This window comes from Diabrotica virgifera, chromosome 9, assembly GCF_917563875.1.
Source record: "Diabrotica virgifera virgifera chromosome 9, PGI_DIABVI_V3a".
Taxonomy (NCBI): Eukaryota; Metazoa; Arthropoda; class Insecta; order Coleoptera; family Chrysomelidae; genus Diabrotica; species Diabrotica virgifera.
Genome location: NC_065451.1, coordinates 200,629,852 through 200,648,680, shown reverse-complemented (window position 1 = coordinate 200,648,680; position 18,829 = coordinate 200,629,852). Strand labels below are relative to the sequence as shown.

The window sequence follows — 18,829 nt, the reverse complement described above, 5'->3', positions numbered from 1 at the left end:
ATTCTATTAGGCGATCCCCTCTGTCGTTTCGTTCGCCAAGCCCATATGGTCCTACATAAGGGTAGCATTTTCCTTCGCCAATTCTTGCATTGAAATGTAAGGTTTTTTGAAAATATCGTGGACATAACAGGTAACAAACAAAGAGTTTGAAAGCGATGTTGAGGTGAAATTAATGATTTTTTCACAGATGGCCTGGGGTAATAGGTATTATTTTAATGGGTTTATATGGGAAACTGTGTAGCTTTATTTGTAGTTATATTTAGTCAACAATCTCAAAGTCTCTTCGTTGTTTATTTCGGTCTAATTATTCTATTTGACAAAAACATAAAATTTCAGACTTACCGCATGGACTATAAGACTGTATATGACATAAGTGAAATCCGCTGCGATAAATACGACGATGTTACATATCCACGGAATAAGCATATATTTGGAATCCTAAAAAAAGAGAATATTTTATTAATTAATAAATCAAACAAAACCTAAAATAAATAAATAAATGATAATCAACTTTCCATAAGCAACATTCTACCTCATACTCTCAATACATTTTATTCACATTTCATCATTCCACACTCTTATCATTTCCTTTCTACAGTACTTTAGACATACTTCTACATTCAGTGGCGTAACAAACTCCGTCGGGGCCCTCCCGTAGAATTGGAAATGGGGCCCCCTTTAAAAAATTACTAAATGCGACATGTGTAACAAATACCTATAATTATGTGTTACAGACCAGTAAATCAACGTAAAATATGACGATACCGTGTAATTTTCAGTGTCACCACCGAAGTGGTCAACTCAAGACTTTTCGAGTTATTTATGAGTAAAAATGTTTATTGTTCAACAAAGAAACCACGTTTTTAGTCGATGTTTCGCAAATAGTTCAAAGAGTAAGTATTCGATCGAAAAGAATATTGTTAACAAAAATGAAGTCTATCGACTCAGTAAAAGAAAAGTTGTAGCTCTTGAAAAGTTTTTCTTATTCGCCAAATACCAAATCGAATATTTCAACGTGAAATAACCAAAAAATGAAATACTTTTCAGGGAAACTCAGAACTTTTTTAGAAGTGTTTAAAATAAGCTTTATTTTTTACAAAAGTTTCTAGCATCAAAACTAAGCCAGTTACGCTAAAAATACAGTTAATCCCATTTTTTGGTAAAAAAATTTGTGAAAATCTCCCCCTATTTAGCACCCCAAATGAAACTAATCATTATCGCCTTAAAAATTACCTAATTTTTTTATATGACCTGTAAGTTTCACCGGTTCAAAGTGCTTATTTTTAAAAGGGTTCTAGTTAAAGGGCTTGAACGAGTCACTAATCACGAGTATATGCAAATTTTAAACAGCGATATCTTAACCAATTTTTGTTACAGAAAAACAAAAAAAATCCAAAATATTTATAAAAGCATGACCTACATTTCTTTACTCTTTGAGATTTTTCGTATCACTAATACTTTTTAAGTTATTTCGAAAAAAAGGCATTTTCCAAAATAAAAAAACTGTTTTTACTATGAAATCAAATTTTTTTCAAAAATAAGAACTTCGAACCAGTCAAACTTACAGATCATATAAACAATAAATATTTAAAGTAAATGGTAAAGCGTTATAATAAATTTTATTTGGGGTGCGAAATAGGGGCAGATTTTGACGATTTTTTTTTAACAAAAAGGGGCCAACTTTATTTTGAGCGTAATTCGTATAGTTTTGATGCTAGAAACTTATAAAAAAATAAAAATAAAGCTTTTTTGAAACATTTAAAAAAAGTTTTAATTCAGGTTGAAATATTCGATTTGGAATTGGACGAATAAGAATAATTTTTCATGAGTTTCAACTGTGCTTTTATTGTGTCGATAGACTTCATGAATAAGTACACCATTTTTTATATCTTATAAGCTACATTTTTGCTACAAATATTTCTTCGATATCTAATATTTAATTCGATAAATACTTTTTTTTTGAGTTATTTACGAAAAACCCGTCTGAAAACATTGTTTTTTTTTGTCGAAAAATAAACATCTTTACTCGCAAATGACTTGAAAAGTATTAACATAGAAAAAGAAACTCTATAGAACAAAAGTTGCTTATAATTAGTCAATTTATACATTTCCGGGATTATTTTAAACGTATGTTTTTCACCCCAAGGAGGGGTGTCACCCCCGAAGTAAAAGCAACCAACGGCATAAATCCAACTTTGAAGTGGAGTGTAACTAGAACCTAAATCCAAATTGTCAAGCAAATACGTCCGTCGCGACGCTGATAATTTCACTCCAAAACTCTCATTTACTGAGCATTGGTGTAATCATGCATTGTTTATGACGACTTACATTTTTCATCTTTATTGGTATAGAATAAAATAGAACAAAGAATACTAAATGGTTACATAAGTATTATTCTATGAGATGAACAACTTTCTTCGTGCACTATCTACTATCAGAGAATATATCTACAATTTTATTAATTCGGATGGACAACTTCATTTTCAATACTGCACTTCTTAAAAAAATGTATGTATGCAAATAATATAACAACACATTTTTACATATATTAGACAACAAGATGGGGCACTTGACATATTGGGGCCCCCCGTAAGCTTCATCCTGCAAGGCGCCTCTGTTACGCCTCTGGATAATCGTATCGAAATACTAAAACGTATTGTTCTAAAATTAGGCAAATTGCAATTCTCAAATCTTTGAATAGTCACGTACAAAGCATTATAGTTTATTGTCGCCACCCATAAAAGTTAGTGAGACCGGAAAATATTTTTTTAGATATGAGATGATTCACTTGCCGAATATGCCTATTTAGAAATTTACGTTTTTAAATTTAAACCCACAAAGTAAAATCATATACCTATAACAGATTTTTACATAATATCAGACGACAAGATGGGGCCCCTGCGGGGGCCTCTGTTACGCCCCTCTCTACATTATCCGTTGTATTGTTGTTTATCCACACATCATACCATCCTAAACCTCCACTCATTTCCTTATTCATTCATTCATTTTCGGGCGGTTTGGGGTTGAGTCTCTTGGATTTTCAGTCTCATAAATTGATTTTTAGTCTCTTTCTCATTCGCACATAACAACAAATTTCTTCAGTCAAACGAAATATATCATCACTTAATTTTGTTATGTCATCTACTCAACAAATTAGATCAAATTATCAGTCATCAAATTACTCACACATTAATTAATAACTTTTTAATAGAACATTTATGTACGGGTGTCCCAATAAGAAAGGCTCTCGGCCATATCTCAGAAACCGTTTATAGTAGAGCTTTGAAATAAAAAATTTTTTAACAAAAGTTGCCTCAGGAAAAGCCTGGAAATTATTTTCATAATTGTGGGACTACCGCTAGAGGGCGTAATTGAATATCAAAAATTAAAAAATCTAAATTTTACAAAATTTTCTTAATGAAGGGGCATTGGAAATCCGATCTTCGTATTCTTCATAAAATTCTACGCATATTTGATTTCACAAGTTTAGGTCTACCTTTGGAAACAAGAGGTGGGGGTGAGTGGGAACCTTGTTATGAAAAACTGGCTGTAAGTCCGGTTCTGCTTAATCAAATTTTTCAAATTTGGTTTTGTTGAAGACAGATCTTTTTCGTAAATGTAAAAGTTATGCTTTCGAACCAACTTACTGAGTAATATGCCAGCTAGAAGGCGCTATTTAATTTTTTTCAGAAATCTAGTTTTCTTTGGAAAATAATAAATACAAACATGCATTTTTAATACCATATTACAAAATTAGACAAAATTAGCAACAGAATAGCGAAAACCGCATGTTAATACCTTTTTTTCTATCTCGAGATATCTTACAAAACGTGTAAATTTAAAAACATAACTATTACTGTCACCGGTAAACGAAGTTTAGGAAAAGTAGTGTGCTATGGAAACAACAAAGAAACATTTTCTAGCTGTCAACGTATATTAGGTCTTTTCAACGCTTCTCATTTGTTTGGAGCCTCGTTCATATCTCGTATATTAATATTATACACGGATTATACGGCATATGACAGAGGCTCGAAACAAATGAGAAGCGTTGAAAAGCCCTATTACAAAGAAATAAAAACAACTATTTAGTGATGACATAAATGTTCAAATTTTTGGCCATCATTTTCGTTGCAAACATTTACTCTTTCAAGAGTAGATTGAACAGCAGTCTCAATTTCTGCTCTCGATATGCTTTGAATGTCTTCTAGAATTCTTTAATGTATTCTAGAGTAGTGTATGATGGGCAACAATTTGAATATTTAGGTCGTCACTAAGTAGTTCTTTTTGTTCTTTGTTATATTTAATTTTAATAGTATTGTTTCTCTTTATATTGTTGTTTTAATTAATTATATTTTTATACGTTGATATCTGGAAAATATTTTTTTGTTTTTTTCCACAGCACACTACTTTTCATTAACTTAGTTTACCGGTGATAGTAACAGTTATGTATAAAATTTACACGTTTCTCGAGATATCTTGAGATATAAAAAAGGTATCGACATGCGGTTTTCGCTATTCTATTGCTAATTTAATCTAATTTTATAAAGTATGATTAAAAATGCATACTTGTATTTAATATTTTCCAAAGAAAACTAGATTTCTGAAAAAAATTAAATAACGCCTCCCAGCTGGCTTATTACTTATTAGGATGGTTCAAAATTATCACGCTTACATTGAAGAAAAAGATCTGTCTTCAGGAAGACCCAGTTTTCAAAATTTGATTTAGCAGAACCGGACTTACAGCCATTTTTTCATAACAAGGTTCCCACTCACCCCACCTCTTATTTGCAAAAGTAGAGTTAAACTTGTTAAATCAAATATGCGCAGAATTTTATGAAGATTACAATAACCGGATTTACAGTGCCCCTTCATTAGAAAAAATTTGTAAAATTTAGATTTTTAAATTTTTGATATTCAATTACGGCCTCTAGCGGTGAACCCACAATTATAAAAATAATTTCCAGGCTTTTCCTGAGGAAACTTTTGTTATAAAATTTTTTATTTCAAAGCTCTACTATAAACGGTTCTTGAAATATGGCCGGGAGCCATTCTTATTGGGACACCCGGTACACATTAAACAAATTCTGATATCCTAGACGTGAATACCTAAAAGGCCTTTTCAATAATTCTAAGTTTATTTAAAAATCTTCATTCTAATGTATTGCTGACTGCATAACTCCTAGTACCTATTTATCAATTGTCATGTTCATATATTTAATCATTACATACTTTACAATTTTCTACATTTAAGTTCGATTAATTGTAACAACAATATATGGATATTTAATAATGTTTTATTTTTAACATCAACATAAATTTTAAATTCATTGGCTGAAGTAACAAAACAGTTCATAACGTCCTATTGACAATCTGTCTCTGTCATACTTCTGAAGTTCCTTCACCTTTCAGTTCAGTTGACACTCAATTTTCAATATGTGAGGTTCATTCCTCTCATATCACATCCACGTGGGTTAGAGTCCTGTGTTGCCCTGGGTAATATCCAGGAATATTTGCAACATCCAACTATTTTAAACATAATATGTAGTATAATATAAGATCTTATACCTTTTAAAGGGTTTTTACCCATAATTTTTTGGTGGCTGACGCATGCATGTTATTGTAAGTATGACCTCAGTCAATTCTTAACCTTAGTAAACTTTTACAACATTGTCTCTTATTAATTAGGTTATACTTATCATTTTAGGGCTTAACACTGATGATGGATTACTTGTTAATCCGAAAACGTTTTGTTTTGTGATGTACCCCTTATTAGGGTCTTTTAAATATGTATGTATGTATACACCGTTCTTAGGCGTCAACGCCCTTCGGTAGGGATCTATGGAGGAGTATCACCAAGCCGCAAGCCCTTATCCCTTGCCGTACCGCTCCTCCATAGGCCGATCCGACGCCAGTTTATCCAGACCAAGCCGTAGACTCTGTTGAGTTTTATACTACGGCGTTGGCCTTTTATAAATTTCATGACCTAGCTGAGGCTCGAACCAGCGACCGCAAATCGCAAATCCACTAAACTTGTCGATCGACTGAGCCCCAGCTAACTGGACCGTCAAGACCGACAATATATACAATATCTTTTAAATATACCTTTTACAAAAGATCCTGTATTTTTTATTTTTTTTTTCGTTTTGATTCAGTTCAGTTTTCTTACAAAGCCTGTTTAATAACGGGTAAACCTAGAAACACGTGTTAGAGGATGGTAAGAGACTCGCATTGAATCAAAACGAAACGGTCTATTTTTATTTTTATTAAATTAATTTATGTTAGAAATCTACGTTGACTGGATTTTTCACTTTTACTCCACTGAACGATAAAGCATTATATTCTTATTGCATAGTTGTCTAATTCAGTATTCGAAGCATATTCGTACAACCCTTCGCCGATATTAAGCAGTTTCAGCATTGCCTTACGTGACCAAATATTTGAACTTTGAAGGATTTAATCTAAAGTCGAGTCGTTTATACAATTCGATGTACATTTGGTGAGAAAAGGCCGATGTTTGCTTCCTTGTATGTGCTCTAGTTGAAGTTTTTATAAGAGACCTTTTACAGAATGATATTTTTTTCCAACGCATATACAGGGTGTCCAGAAACTCCACCGACAAACGAAGGCAGGAGATTTCTCAGATAATTTTAAGATAATTTAACCAAATTCACCTAGTCCGAAAATGCTTCCTAAGGGAGCTAGAGCTCTTTGAAGATGGCGTCTTGTAATTAGTTTTTCTTAAAAACCTCCATAACGCTTCTAGTTAGAAAAACGAAAATTGGTATACATATTTATCTTCCAGAGATAAATCGATTCATTGTGAATTTCTAGTACCAGTCATAGGCGTCCGTTTCGGGTGGGGCAAAGGTTATTTTATCGCATAACTTTTTTGTCTTTAACTTTTAAGCATTTTTCATACTGGATTATTAAATTGTGAGGTATTCTAGTACTAAAAGGTACTCTTGCTTTAAGTCGGTAGGACACACCGTTTTCTAGAAAAATCGATTTGAAAATTTTTCGTTTCCTGAATATGACAAAAATTGAAAAAAATTTCAAAAAAAACGGTGTATTTACCAACTTAAAGCAAGAGTAACTTTTAGTACTAGAATGCCTCATAATTTAATAATCTAGTGTAAAAAATTCTTAAAAATTAAAGACAAAAAAGGTTATGCGATAAAATAACCGTTGACCTACCCAAAATTGACGCCTATGACCGGTACTAGAAATTAGAAATTAATGAAATCGATTCATCTTTGGAATATAAATAAACGTACCAGTTTTCGTTTTTCTAAATAATTTTTTTTTTGAAATTCTTTTTTAACATTCAAAAACGAAAAATGTTCAAATTGATTTTTCTAGAAAACGGTGTATCCTATCAACTTAAAGTAAGAATACCTTTTAGTACTATAACATCTTACATTTTAATAATCCAGACTCAAAAATGCTTAAAAATTAATTAAAATTAAGAACAAAAAAGTTATGCGACAATAATATAACTGTTACCCGGGTCTACCCCAAAATCCCGACAGCCACAATCCCGACGGCCAAAACACCGACACGCCAGAGTCCCGACAGGCCAAAATCCCGACAGGTCAAAATCCCGACAGGCCAGAATCCCGACAGGTTTGATAAGTTTCTTTTTAACATATAATTACATTTATTTCTTGTATTTCATCTGTTTTTTATTTTTTGTTACTAAACAAAAGTATTTTGTATTAAAAGTATTAAACAACAGTCGGAATTTTTACTTATGCGAGGATTGTTGCATGTCGGGATTTTGGCCTGTCGGGATTCTGGCTTGTCGGGATTCTGGCGTGTCGGTGTTTTGGCCGTCGGGATTTTGGCTGTCGGGATTTTGGCTGTCGGGATTTTGGGCGGCACCGCTGTTACCCTACCCAAAACGGACGCCTATGACCGGTACCTATTAGAAATTTGCAATGGATGGAATTGATTTATCTCTGGGAGATAAATATCTGTACTAATTTTCGTTTTTCTAAATGGAAGCGTTCTGGAGATATTTAAGAAAAACTAATTACCAGACGCCATCTTCAAATAGATCTAGCTCCTTTAAGAAGCATTTTCTGACTAGATGAATTGGATTATATTGTCTTAAAATTATCTGAGGAATCTCCTGTTTTCGTTTGTCAGTAGAGTTTCTGGACACCCTGTATAGTTGTTTTTTAAGCTCCTTTAGTTGCCAATTAAATATTAATTTCGAAAGACGATGGTCCGTTATTTTTTTTATAGGTCCGTACCAAATAAGCCATTTTTGCTGTATTTATTCTATGATGGTGGTTGTTCTGTTGTCTGTTCATGATTTGTCTTATGCTTTTAGTTGTTACCGTTCATTTCCAGTACAAGGAGTTTTTGTTCCGTTCTCTTAGTTTTTAGTTCTCTTAGTAGCCAGGTTTCCCATTCTTAAAGTATGCTTCTAAAAATACTGCTATATAGCTATAAAGTTTTCTGTTTAGAGATAGTTTTAGACCAGATTAGTGAGTTCTGTGAGTACGTGAAATTTTTCCTGCCCTGAAAAAGAGATTGGAGCTCATTTCAATGAAATAGAATTTCAGTAACTTCCATCTCATTTTGGCGTTCTTTAGATCGGACATTTCTCGAACGATCGATTGGTAGATTAGGTAGTATTGAATGGCCTCCTCGTTTACCGGATTTGAATCCTAAAGATATAATTAGGGATATTTAAAAAGTATAATTTATAAAATGAAACCAGCAAATGCTGCAAAGTACTGATGTTGATTATAGTTACTTTCGAGTATTCGTTACAAATCGTTACTTTTGTATAAAGTAATCATTTACAATATTCGTTACTTTGATTACTATGATTACTTTTGTTACTTTTGTATTTGGGTACCGGTAATCATATCGAGAATCATATTTCTCAGTAGGTAGGTATTTTGTCCTATGGTAGATAATGGCCAGATCGGCAACAGCCAAACTCACAAAAATATGGAAGAATACTGACATTACAAAAAACACAAAATTACGCCTTGTCCGAGCGTCAATATTTCCTATCGCCATCTACGCTTCAGAGACTTGGACCATCAAAACAGCAGATTCAAAACGTATAATGGCATTTGAAATGTGGGTCTACCGGAGAACGTTGCGCATACCATGGACCGCACATCGCACAAATAATTCAATATTAGCCGAACTTAACATAAAAACTAGACTCAGCACAACTATCAACCAAAATATACTGAGATATTTTGGACATATAACTAGAAGAAGAGAAGGCATGGAACGAATGATAGTTGAAGGCAACGTACAGGGCAGAAGATCCAGAGGAAGATCTCCATTACGATGGTCGGACCAAATAAAGGACATGACCGGTTACTCATTCTCCGAAGCAAAACAACACGCACAGGAGAGAGAGAACTGGACAAAAATAGTCAAACGGCTTACATGACGCCACTACATCCTTACGAAGGAGAACATATAGAGGAGGAGGAGGTAATTTGTATAGGTATTCCGATATAACAACGACCTTCACCGATCTGTTTAAGGGATAAATCGTTACTATTGTATAAAGTAATCATTTACGGTATTCGTTACTTTGATTACTATGATTATTTTTGTTACTTTTGTATTTGAGTACCGGTATTCATATCGAGAATCGTATTTCTCAGTAGGTAGGTATTTTGTATAGGTATTCCGATGTAACAACGCCCTTCACCGATCTATTTAAGGGATAAATCGTTACTTTTGTATAAAGTAATTATTTACAGTATTCGTTACTTTGATTACTATGATTACTTTTGTTACTTTTGTATTTGAGTAGTGGTATTCATATCGAGAATCATATTTCTCAGTAGGTAGGCATTTTATATAGGTATTCTGATAAAACAACGACCTTCACCGATCTGTTTAAGGGATAAATCGTTACTTTTGTATAAAGTAATTATTTACAGTATTCGTTACTTTGATTTTTTCTGAGTACTTTTTGTTGGAATACTTTTGTTACTTTTGTATTTGAGTACCGGTAATCATATCGATAATCGTGTTTCTCAGTAGGTAGGTATTTTGTGTAGGTATTCCGTCACACCCTTAAAACGCTTCATAACGATAACGATATTCGATAATACTCGTAAAATACCGGTTCCGTCAGTTACTCGCTGGGATACGATAGGTATATTTTTATAGAAAGTAATCAAGTGTACTGGTTGTAGATAAAATAGTCGTTAGTCGCTCTGATACGATTAGTACGAAGTAACGAAGTAATCAGAGTAATCAAAGTAATCAAAGTAATCAAAGTAACGATTTGCCTATCTGTATAGTAATCGTTACTTTCGGTATTCGTAAGTAACAAGTACTTTGTAACGCATAGTTACTTTTTCAACATCAGTACTGCAAAGCTAAGGCGGACAATTATCGATGAATCCATATTAATTTGTTGAAAAAAATGAAAAAATATTATAGCCGCATTCTGCCGTGGTTTAGAATACAGTCAAATTAACAAAGAGGATATTTTGAAAACATGATTAATTAGAAAAATTCATTTAGCAATGTAGTGAACTTTTAATTATATGTTCAAATTTAGTTGCATAAAATCTGAACAAAAAAATATTGAGCCGATTAGGCGTTTCTACTTTTTTTTTTGTTTTATATTTTTAAGATGTTCTTGACTACATAAAATGAAAAGTATTGTATATTATTATGGTTGGACTGGCATTGAAGTGGAAATTTCAATAAAGGTACAATATACAGGGTGTTGTAAAACAAAAGTGACTAATGATATCAGAAAAACGGTAAATGCGGCAACATTACAAGCATTAAATTTGAAATATCCATACTGAAGAATAGATGTATCGAGGTAGACAACGCTCTCACCTTAAGCATAGCAGTGTATTTACTAATGTTGATTTTATATGTTTCAGAAAAAAATCTACAAAAACGGCTTCGGTCACTAAAAAAATGAACAAAACACTAACAAAACACACAAGCCCCAAAAATACCAACAAAACCCAAAAGGCGGGCAAGAGAGGCCCACATCCTCGAGCGCCGAGTCAGTGAACTGGCCCTCGAGGCCCAATCCAGCAATACTGATCGATGATAAGTCACTAGAGATAGAGGGAATAGAGCGCCTCACGCTGACCTGCATTGATCGGGTAGGCTTTCGTGTGGTAGTCCCTGTATCCTTGTGGGAGTATTGGGTATGGATGGAATGATTCTTGCTTACATGTAAATCATATAATAGAAGTAAAACTTCTTACGTGCGTACAAAGTACACACACATACTATTTTGGTTCAAGAATTAAATGATAGAGGCTCACTTTAGACGCGCCCTGTGTATATCGATTATGTTCTCCAATATCAAAATGACTTCTCCCATAATCATTAAAATCATAAGAACCTATTTAACTTAATGCAAATTTAACGGTTATAGTCAAAGCTCTAAAAGATTATCCTTTAGCCCATTTCGTCCCACGTTAACTACATTAGATATTTTATTATTAATACTAAAACTTACTCTATAAAGTCCGTAGAGAAGAAGAGTTGTGGTAAATATTCCAACGGAAGACAGGACGAGAAGAATGACGGTAAATGCCATAGATGCTGTAACAAAATAAGAGTTTTTAAGAACATGTATTTATAAGATTTATTTCTATACAGGGTGGTCTTAAAGTAATTATTCAAAAAGAAGTAGTTGCTTTTACAACTTTAAAATATTATGATTTATGCAACTGTAACGTCACAAAAAACTTTTATTTTTTTAAAATTCCATTTAATTCAGAAAACAGTAACTTTTATGCAATCCTGTTTAATGTTTCTAATGTTTGATACTGCATCTTAAATTCATATATTCAAACTTATAAACTTTCAAATAATTTCAGAGAAAAAACTTCAGTGTTTCTTCGATTATAATAAATATAATTCAATCATTTGTTTGTATCGGAATCTAAGAGGATTCAAAATTCGTGTAAGCATTTAGTAGATTCCCCTGCCAGAAATCTCTTGAGAATCAGGTCGAATTTTGATTTTGGCCGTCCGCAGAAGACCTTTTTTGGAGATAAATTTTATCTTAGGCAGTAATATTGTTGGGTGATAGCAGTCAGTAAAGTAATACGAACTACGAAGTAATCAAGTTATTATTTTTGAGATCTAGTTGAAGTAAGCCGGTAAAAAGTGTTTTTTGCAGTCTTTGGAGTTTGTTATGAAATAAGACAAAAATATACCCTGTTCGTGACACTTCAGCAGCCAGGATACTGAAGCATTTTTAGACAGGTAATACCTATAGGAACAAATTATAACTATTTCCTGCGTAGGATCTGGCGGCAATTTTTATTTATAAACAATTAACTGCCAAAAAAATGTCAGTTTTCCCTTTTTTTTTTCAAATCAACGGAAAACAGTGAAACTTATGATTTTTTTAGTACAAATATCTTCGAGATTATGGAAAAAGCTTTAAAATGACGTATTACAAAGTTTTATATACCTAATTATTGTTAATATCATTGCGAAAAAAGTCGGAATTGTAAAAAAAATATTTACTCAATAACTGTTGTAAAAATCAGTGTACAGATTTGAAATTTTTGTCAAATGAGGATTTTTTCTTAATATGTGGTAACATTTCAAAGTGATTCATTCAATTGCTTAAATTTTATTCGAATTGTTTATCCCAGAGAGCATTTTTTTTCAATAACATAAGTCAGAAAAATATGACCTTAGAACCATTCCACAGGTGTCAAATGAAAGAGCATGAGCTACATTTTCAACATGGTTTAAAAAAGTGAATAAAAACTGCATTTATTAGTAATAAATAATTAAGCAAAAGTATCGTAAATTTTTCTTTATAAACTTTTTGAATAACTTTTTCCAAAAAAATTAACCTTTTTACTCTGTTTTAAGTGCACAACTATCAAGTAATGTTATCTATATCATAATTGATAAAAAATTGTAATAAATATGTATAATTTCTTATATAGGGTGTCCCAAAAGTAGTGGAACGGTCGAATATTTCGCGAACTAAACATCGGATCGAAAAACTGAAAAATACGTGTTCAATCATTTTCAAAAATCTATCCAATGACACCAAACACCAATCGCCACTACACCCCCTGGAGGTGGGGTGGGGGGTAACTTTAAAATCTCAAATGGAAACCCCTAGTTTTTCTTGCAGATTTGCATTCGTTACGTAAAAGTAAGTAACTTTTATTCAAGAAATTTTTTCGAACTGTGGATAGATGGCGCTATAATTGGAAAAAACGATTTATCCTGATACCATAGGTAAATTATAGAAACTGTCTAATATCTCGAGAAATACACTCCCAAATGAGAAACTAAAAAAGAGATTTTTAATATTTTTCGAAAACCTATCGATAAACGCCAACATGACCCTCCAACCCACCCCCTGGAGGTGGGGTGGGGGTAAATTTAAAATCTTAAATAGCAACCCCTACTTTTTATTGCAGATTCGATTTCGTCATGAAAAATTAAGCAACATTTATTTGAAACATTTTTTAAAATTGCTGATAGATGGCGCTAATAAATCGTATTTTTCCAATTAAAGCTCCATCTATCAACAATTCTAAAAAATGTTTCGAATAAATGTTGCTTAAGTTTTCATGACAAATCCGAATCTGTAGTAAAAAGTGGGGGTTGCTATTTAAGATTTTAAAGTTACCCCCCACCCCACCTCCAGTGGGTGGGTTGGAGGGTCATGTTTGGTGTTTATCGATAGATTTTCAAAAAATATTAAAAACCTCTTTTTTAGTTTCTCATTTGGAAGTGTATTTCTCGAGATATTAGACCGTTTCTATAATTTACCTATGGTATCAGGATAAATCGTTTTTCCCAATTATAGCGCCATCTATCCACAGTTTGAAAAAATGTCTTGAATAAAAGTTGCTTACTTTTACGTAACGAATCCCAATCTGCAAGAAAAACTAGGGGTTTCCATTTAAGATTTTAAAGTTACCCCCCACCCCACCTCCAGGGGGTGTAGTGGGGGTTGGTGTTTAATGTCATTGGATAGATTTTTGAAAATGATTGAACACATATTTTTCAGTTTTTTGATCCGATGTTTAGTTCGCGAAATATTCGACCGTTCCACTACTTTTGGGACACTCTGTATAACAAAAAGTTTATAAGGAAAGATTTACGATACTTTTGCATAATTATTTATTACTAATAAATGCATTTTTTATTTACTTTTTTTAAACCAGGTTGAAAACATAACTCATGCTCTTTTATTTGACACCTGTGGAATGGTTTTAACGTCATTTTCTTCTGACTTATGTTATTGCAAAAAAAATGCTCTCTGGGATAAACAATTTGAATAAAATTTAAACAATTGAATGAATCGCTTTGAAATTTTTATCACATATTAAGCACCAAAGAACCCTTATTTGGCAAACATTTCAAAGCTGTACATTAGTTTTTACAACAGTTATTGCGAAAATAATTTTTTGAAGTTATACTTCTTTACGCTCGATATGCGGGTGAATTTTTATATGTTAAAACCTACGATCCCGGTGCATGCGCATTATAACTTTGTTATGATTGGATGTTCAAATGACATGTCAAAAATTATTCAATATGTCCGCTGTGGCAAAGCTGTGATTTGATTATTTATGGTTGTTGCGTTTTGGAATTTTTAAATAGTTTTCATATATATTTTTGGACTTTTGGACTATTTTGGACAAGGACTCATTCTAATTTGGTAAGTAGTTTTTATTATAATCATATTGTAATAATACATTTGGATTAGGATGGAATAAATTTATTTTCTCAAGAATGGGGATTTTAGAGAGAAATCCGAAATTAGGTCCGATTTTTATTTTTAAATTATGATTTTTTGGCGTAGATTTATTTATCTAGTAGGTATGTAATTCTTTGATTTACATGCTTAATTCGATTACCAACAAAAGTTCTACCAATCTTCATCTAATATATTGTTTTCTTACTGTTTTGTTATATTTACTGTCAAACAGTAAAACGTTCAGTTGACCTATTTTTCCGCATGAAAAATAATGAGTAATTGGAAGAGTGAGTCTAGGCTTCGATTACGAATCAAAACGTCCCCAAATTCGCGGGTTCGCGAATTTGGGGAAGTTCGCGATTGTAAGTATATTTATTATATAATTTTTTTTTTCAGAAAACGCGCATTTAAAATTTTTGCCAACAATTATTATCGTTCAGAAATCATTTTTTCTTTGTGGTATTTTTCAATGTGTTTGTGTGCGTTTTATTCTTTTATTTTTTTAAATTTTTGGTATTGTCTTAATAAAAATTTTTGGAAGGTAGTAAGTATTAAAATTAGTTTAATATTTAAATAAAATATAAATAAACTGTTTAAAGTACATTATATCAATTTCGTTAAAATCACATAATATATAATAGAAGTATAACTTCTTACGTGCGTACAAAGTATACACACATTCTTTTTTTGCAATTCCGACCTTTTTTCACAATTATGTTAACAATAAATGAGTATATCGAACTTTGTAATACGTCATTTTAAAGCTTTTTCCATAATTTCGAATATATTTGTACTAAAAAAACCATAAGTTTCTCTGTTTTCCATTTATTTAAAAAAAGTGAAAAATGCCATTTTTTGACAATTAATTGTATATAAATAAAAATGGCCGCCAGATCCTACGCAGGAAATAGTTACAATTGGCTCTTATAGGTATTACGTGTCGAAAAGACGCTTCAGTACCCTGGCTGTTCAAGTGTCATGGAAAAAACCTTATTACCCTGGACTAAAAGCAGGACAAAGTCGTATTTATTTATTTAGCGTATGGCTTAAGTATATCACAGAATATATTTAGATTTATGCATTATACAATGCATCACAAACAGATGTCAAATTTTTTTATATATTCGATTGACCCTTCGGTTGCCATTACAAAGTCTATAGGGTCGCCTGTGTATGCTCTGCGTGGGCAGTCCTGAACAATGTGACTGATCGTCTGTCTTGCAGCGCCGCAGTCACAAGAAGGCGAGGGGAGTTTACCCCATCTGTGGAGGGAGTCGGCGCATCTTCCACAGTTTGTTCGAATTCAATTAAGGGCTGCCCAAATCTTACGGGGACGTTCAAATTCGCCAGGTTTCCCTATGATGTCCGGTAGACTATGGTAATGCGGATCTGTCCTACTTTCCCAATCTTCTCTCCATCGGGTATTTAAGTCAAAGTTGGATTGCTGCAGCGCTTGAGCAGATTGTAGAGGGGGTAACCTGGATCGGAGACGGTTTCCAAGAATATCGGGGATGTCGGTGTGGACTAGAAGCTGGCGACTGTCCATTATTTTGTTATATTCTTTAACCAATGTATGTTCGCGGCGTAGGTTGGGTGGTGCTATATTACTAAGGGTAGGTAGCCACATTGTAGGGGTGGGCTTAATTGTGCCTGTTATCATACGCATAGTACGGTTTAGTTGGGTGTCGACCAGGTGGGTATGCCTGCTATTTAGCCACACTGGAGCACAGTATTCTGCCACCGGATATATCAGGCCAAGAGCAGAGGATCTTAATGTTGATGCTGTGGACCCCCATGTAGTGCCGCAGAGTTTCTGTATTATATTGTTGCGTGTTTTCAATTTTGCTGCTGTTTTCGTCAGGTGTTCTCTGAATGTGAGCGTTCTGTCTAGAGTAACCCCAAGGTATTTCGGGTATTTATTGTGTTTTAACAGCTTGTTATTAAAATACACTCGCAATTCTCTGTTTGCCAACTTGTTGTTTAGATGAAAAGCTGATACTTCAGTTTTTGTAGTACTTGGCTGTAGTCTCCATTTCTTAAGGTATTAGCTGAGGATGGATAAGTCATTCGTGACAAAGTCGTAATATCATTTTGTTACGTTTTTCTTTATGATGAAACAAATTAATAAAAGCTGAAAATTTGTATATGGTGGTCAATATAGGAAAATATAACTGTTTTTTTATTATGGTATTTTTAGTTAGATATACTTTACTTAGCAAAAACATGAACAAATTTTGAGACATTCTGAAATATCCAAATACTTGTTTCTACCGTCCATCAACTCTTTATATAGAGTAAAGCATTTCTCATTCGTTGCTCTCTTCTTCCAAGCTTGATGGACATACATGCGTTTATTTGTTGTGTCTGTTTCCTTTTCATATTGTTCTTCATCATCTAAGATCATAGCAATCGTCTACAGTTCGCAGTCGAAAAGTACTGCTACTCTGGTAACCTTCACGTCACGGTACTGTGCCGTGTGAACACAAAGTGAAACAGTCGAAATCACGGTCCGGCGAAGCACTGATACCGCACTGTCCCGTCACGGTCACGTCACGGATGTGTGCTACGACCTTAATCCTAGACAGACGGGAGAACGGACAGACAAAAATAATCTATGGTATCCAAATTTTATTTTCGCATTATTTTTTTCATTTTCTCGTTAGATTAGGATAATTTGATTTTTGTAACAATATTTACAAAAAATCTACCGAATCCATTGTTTAACTTACATCAGTATTCGTGAAGCGCGCGTAATACTAATAGCGTACCGCGCGAAACATGTTATTTAATTTACCTGTTAAAATTGGAGTTGGTAGGTATAAGCCTTTTCCGATAACATGAAACGGGTTATATCCTCTAATCCTTGATAGAATTTACATTATGTACACTTTAGATTTTTAGATTATACGTGGCGTTCGAATTTCAGTCAAATTACAAACGCAACGGAGAGATGTGATTTTCCCCGGTTTTAACTTACGCGAAAATTGTACAAACACTGACCAAGTCAAATATCATGGTTTCGAGATAATCGATGTTGAATATTCTGTAATTTTTTATGAGTTTTTTTTAAATTATTTTAAAAGGATATGTATTTTTTCTTTCCAGGTATTAAATGAAATGGTTGAAGTTAGTGATTCTAAATAGCTCTAAAAATCGCAATAACCTTTTTATTTTTCGAAAAAAAATTGACTTGGTCACTTTTTGATGCAGAAATTTGCTCAAATTTAAATCATGGTCACAAAAAGATGGTTATTTATCAATAATAAAACGCAAAGAAAATATTTCTAATTTTATTTATTTGCAGTGTAAGGCTGAAGTTTCAAATAAAAACATTTACTTTATTTTTTAAATTGGAAAATAATAACAAAAATGTAAAAGTTTCTCTACTAGAATTAAACTGAATCCGAATAGGAGAAGTTGAACTAATCTGAATCCGAATCGGACAATACTGATGGCTCTGGAGCAACATATTTCCACTCTCTGATGGTATTGACTGGTACCCAAGGATGGAATTCAAAGGGGGTTGTTCCTGTCTTACACAATTTTAGAAGATTCTGCTTTTTAAATTTAGAAATAGGAATTTCTTTGGAGTATAATAGTAGTTGAATCTTTTATAGGATTTATAATTCGTTTAGTACGTCCAACTACATTGAATATAAGAAACTCTGGATCACTATAGTTGTACTTAAATAATATATATTGCGGTTTATCTGCTTCATATCACATACATTTAATTTTTAACCAATTAACACGAGTTCAGTTTTCGTCAATGGTTCTATTTTTAAGAATATTAGCAGCTAGGCTATTTACATATATCAAGAAAATCATTATACCTTAATTCCTGTACATTATATGAATCACTTTTTTTGTTTCGGCCAGTCTAAAATTGTGTAACCAATCATGCATAGTAGGTACTGGAACATTATATTTAGCATTTTTATGGCACTGTGCATGTAATCTACTTCCATGTAAGAATGCTCAGATTCAAAAAAATAATACTGCACAATATTTAAATTGCTGTTTTTTACGATAAAATGAAAGATAAACTTAATATCTATTTTTCCAACACGTGATCGTTCAACAAATAAACATACAAAGTATACGTAAAACTAA

The 18,829-nt window shown here is 32.8% G+C and overlaps 1 protein-coding gene across 1 annotated transcript in view; it reads right to left on the bottom strand.

Annotated features, from left to right (window-relative positions):
- LOC114329278 (uncharacterized) overlaps nucleotides 1-18,829 on the bottom strand; it is a 93,730-nt gene that overhangs the window by 51,651 nt on the left and 23,250 nt on the right. Inside the window, exons 4-5 of the mRNA XM_050660789.1 lie at nucleotides 11,486-11,571; nucleotides 343-438 (exon numbers count right to left, since the gene is read on the bottom strand). Of these exons, the coding sequence (XP_050516746.1) occupies nucleotides 343-438; nucleotides 11,486-11,571 (182 nt within the window). The remainder of the gene's footprint in view (nucleotides 1-342; nucleotides 439-11,485; nucleotides 11,572-18,829) is intronic.